We start from the raw sequence: 3,043 nt of genomic DNA, 5'->3' as shown, positions 1-3,043 counted from the left end.
AGAAAAAATAAAAAAAAATGAGCTTAAATATATTGCTGTGATTAAAAAAATATAAAAAAGAAAAAAAAGGGGATCACAAGGGAGGGTGTGGGGGGAAGATCGCGACCCCGGTGGGATGACTCCATCCTCCGCAGCTGCTGGGCCACTGCCTGCTGGTCACCCTCGCCCGGCACTACCCCGGAGACTTCAGCCCCGCCCTGCAGGCCTCGCTGGACAAGTTTCTGAGCCACGTGACTTGGGCGCTGGCCTCCAGCTATCGCTAAACGAGGGGTGCGTCATCGCGGGACCCCCCAGCCTCCTCTTCTTGCGACCTTTCAGTGTTTGAGTAAAGTCCCTGAAGGAAAGCCTCACCCTGCGTGCGCTCATGTGTTCCCTGGGGGTGCGCGCCAGGGTCCTGATGGGATTTGGGGAGGGGCTGCCCTCCTACCAAAGGAAAGGTGGGGATCTGAACAGCCCTGAGCTGCGCGTCCAGCCATGTCCAGGTGTGGGCGCGCCCCTGGGCCGCGTTCGCTGGACGACCTGCGTGGCTGAGAGGGACATTCAGGTCATCTCACCCTCGGCGGCCTGAGACGTTTCGTCCATCGGGTCCCAAATGCCGGACTGTGAAACTCCACCCACCATGCCCTTGGCTGCAGCCACTTGGAGACGCAGGCCAAAGGCTTCAGCCCCTCGGGACTATGTCGGGGGTCATGGGCTTGTCCTAGATGACCAGGCCTGGCCCCTTCCCAGAGCGACTCGCCTCGGGGGACTCCACACAAATCTAGGTGAGCGGGACCTGGTCCCTCACTCACCTAGAACTGAGGGCGCGGTACCAGGAGGCGGGGCACAGCCCCAGAGAAAATTAGGGAACGGCGCCCTCTGCTGGTGCGGATAGGACTCACGCGGAGCCCAACTTGCAGGACAGTACACAGGGGCTCCAAAAGGGTGTCGGGGACTTTGGGGATCTAGGAGGCTTGGGGTGAAGCCCCCGTTTGCCAGACTCTGGACCTGGTGGAAGGAAGTTCGTCCTGCCCCAGCACCCAGTCACTTAGCAAAGTGGGCCAGGGAGCTGGCCCAGAGTCCTGCCTACATCCACACTTCTAAGGAGACAGATCAGAACTGCTTTCTTTAAAAAATTTTTCCTCATTAAACCAACCATGGTCACTGTAGAAACTTAAGAAAATGCAGTAACTACTCCACTTAGTGTACTTTCTTTTTTGAAAAATATATTTTATTGATTTTTTACAGAGAGGACGGGAGAGGGATAGAGAGATAGAAACATCAATCAGCTGCCTCCTGCACACCTCTACTGGGGATGTGCCTGCAACCAAGGTACATGCCCTTGTCCGGAATCGAACCTGGGACCTTTCTGTCTGCAGGCCGACGCTCCTTCCACTGAGCCAAACCGGTTAGGGCGAGATTTTTTTTTTTTTTTTTAAAGAAAATAAAAATCCTTGCCCTGGCTGGGTTTGGCTCAGTGGATGGAGCATCGGCCTCCGGAATGAAGGGTCCCGGGTTCGATTCCAGTCAAGAGCATACTTGTGACACACACACATATAGACAAACCTCACACAAACAGATATAAACACACAATGGCAGAACAGCCCCATCCAAAAATGTAACAAGCCAAGATGTTAATATATAGATCTAGGGACATTTAGAGATTTTTAAAATATATATATATTTTATTGATTTTTTTTTTTTTACAGAGAGGAAGGGAGAGGGATAGAGAGTTAGAAACATCAATGAGAGAGTGAGACATTGATCAGCTGCCTCCTGCACACCCCCCACTGGGGATGTGCCTGCAACCAAGGTACATGCCCTTGACCGGTATCGAACCTGGGACCCTTCAGTCCTCAGGCCGACGCTCTATCCACTGAGCCAAACCAGTTAGGGCCACACTTTTTTTTAGTAAGGGGAATACCATGAAGTTGCTCTAGCCCGGCCCCTGTAGACACGACCCCGAGGCCTGCTGTTAAAACCACTATAGAATCGAGCTCGGGAACTGTTGTAGTTGCTGGTCCGGGCACGGTATCGGGCTCGTGGCAAACCCCCGTCTGTTGTGCTGATCCCTGGTCTGTTGGTTCGTTTTGGGAGTACCTTGATTTGTCTTCCTCTAAATAGGGATTCATCTAAGGCCAGGGAAGTCCTCACTGACCCTTTGTCTGAGAACTCTATATATGCAAACCCTTTGGGATGGCCACTAAATTTGTCACAGAGGATGGTAACACGGTTGACTGAACCACAGCCATGAAAGTGTGCTTCCAGCTCTTCTGCTGTTGCACCATAGTCCACATTGCCAACATAGATGGAACGGGCATCAGCCTCCATCTTCTCTTCGATCGACATGATCACTTGGCCAGCATTGCCTGGAGGTGGACTCATATTCATCTGCTTCTCTACCTCGTTCTGTAGCTCTTTCAGCTTCTCAGCTTCTTCCTCCATCTCCCTGACTCGAGCTTTAATCTCTTCCAGATTCGGGTCTTCAATGGCACCGTCCCCTGGGGCCCCCTGGACTAGTCCCGGCTCCTGCTCCTCCTCCTCCTCCTGGCTGCCTGGGACTCCCGAGCCAGGCTCAGGGCCTGGGGTGCCCAGTGGGGCACGGAGCCAGGGCGGCTCCTCTTCAGGCTCAGGCTCTGACTCGGACTCCAGCAGCAGCTCCTCAGGCTCCAGTTCCTCAGGCTCCAGGCCATTCCTGTAGTCCTCTGCTCCCCCAGGGTCCCCCTTCCCGGCCTCCTCACCAGGCCAGAGCACAAGATGGCGCTGCCCCAGCCCGGACCCCCGACTGCCCCCAGCCCCCACTGCCGCCGCCACCGCTGCCATCTCTGCTCAGACTGTGGCCCGCTGCCCAGCAATGGTTTGGGAACCAGATGTTGGGGTCCAACCCCAGCAGGTCCAGGGGTTCCCAAAGGTGTGGACGGAGTGGGCAAAGAAGGAATGACACGAAGAGCGCATTCAGTTGCTCTGCACACTAGCTCCGCACTCTAGCTGGGGGTCTATAGACGAGTTCTGTGGTAATTGTAGTAGTAGATCTGCATCAATACCACTTCTATTGAAAACGTCT

At 54.4% G+C, this 3,043-nt stretch overlaps 2 protein-coding genes and 1 pseudogene across 2 annotated transcripts in view; 2 read left to right on the top strand and 1 right to left on the bottom strand.

Moving 5' to 3' along the window:
• LOC102424357 (hemoglobin subunit alpha) overlaps positions 1-263 on the top strand; it is a 3,696-nt gene extending 3,433 nt beyond the window's left edge. The window contains exon 3 of the mRNA XM_023744928.1: positions 135-263. Within this exon, the coding sequence (XP_023600696.1) occupies positions 135-263 (129 nt within the window). The remainder of the gene's footprint in view (positions 1-134) is intronic.
• Positions 264-1,810: 1,547 nt separating this feature from the next.
• On the bottom strand, positions 1,811-2,802 carry LOC102429760 (annotated as a pseudogene).
• Positions 2,803-2,833: 31 nt separating this feature from the next.
• The window catches only part of LOC102429455 (hemoglobin subunit theta-1), an 828-nt gene continuing 618 nt past the window's right edge, over positions 2,834-3,043 (top strand). The window contains exon 1 of the mRNA XM_023744940.1: positions 2,834-2,851. Coding sequence (XP_023600708.1) covers positions 2,834-2,851 — 18 coding nt within the window. The remainder of the gene's footprint in view (positions 2,852-3,043) is intronic.

Source organism: Myotis lucifugus, unplaced genomic scaffold (assembly GCF_000147115.1).
Source record: "Myotis lucifugus unplaced genomic scaffold, Myoluc2.0 scaffold_498, whole genome shotgun sequence".
NCBI lineage: Eukaryota > Metazoa > Chordata > Mammalia > Chiroptera > Vespertilionidae > Myotis > Myotis lucifugus.
Note: the sequence above shows the minus strand (reverse complement) of the source record. Positions and strands in the feature narration are given on the sequence as shown.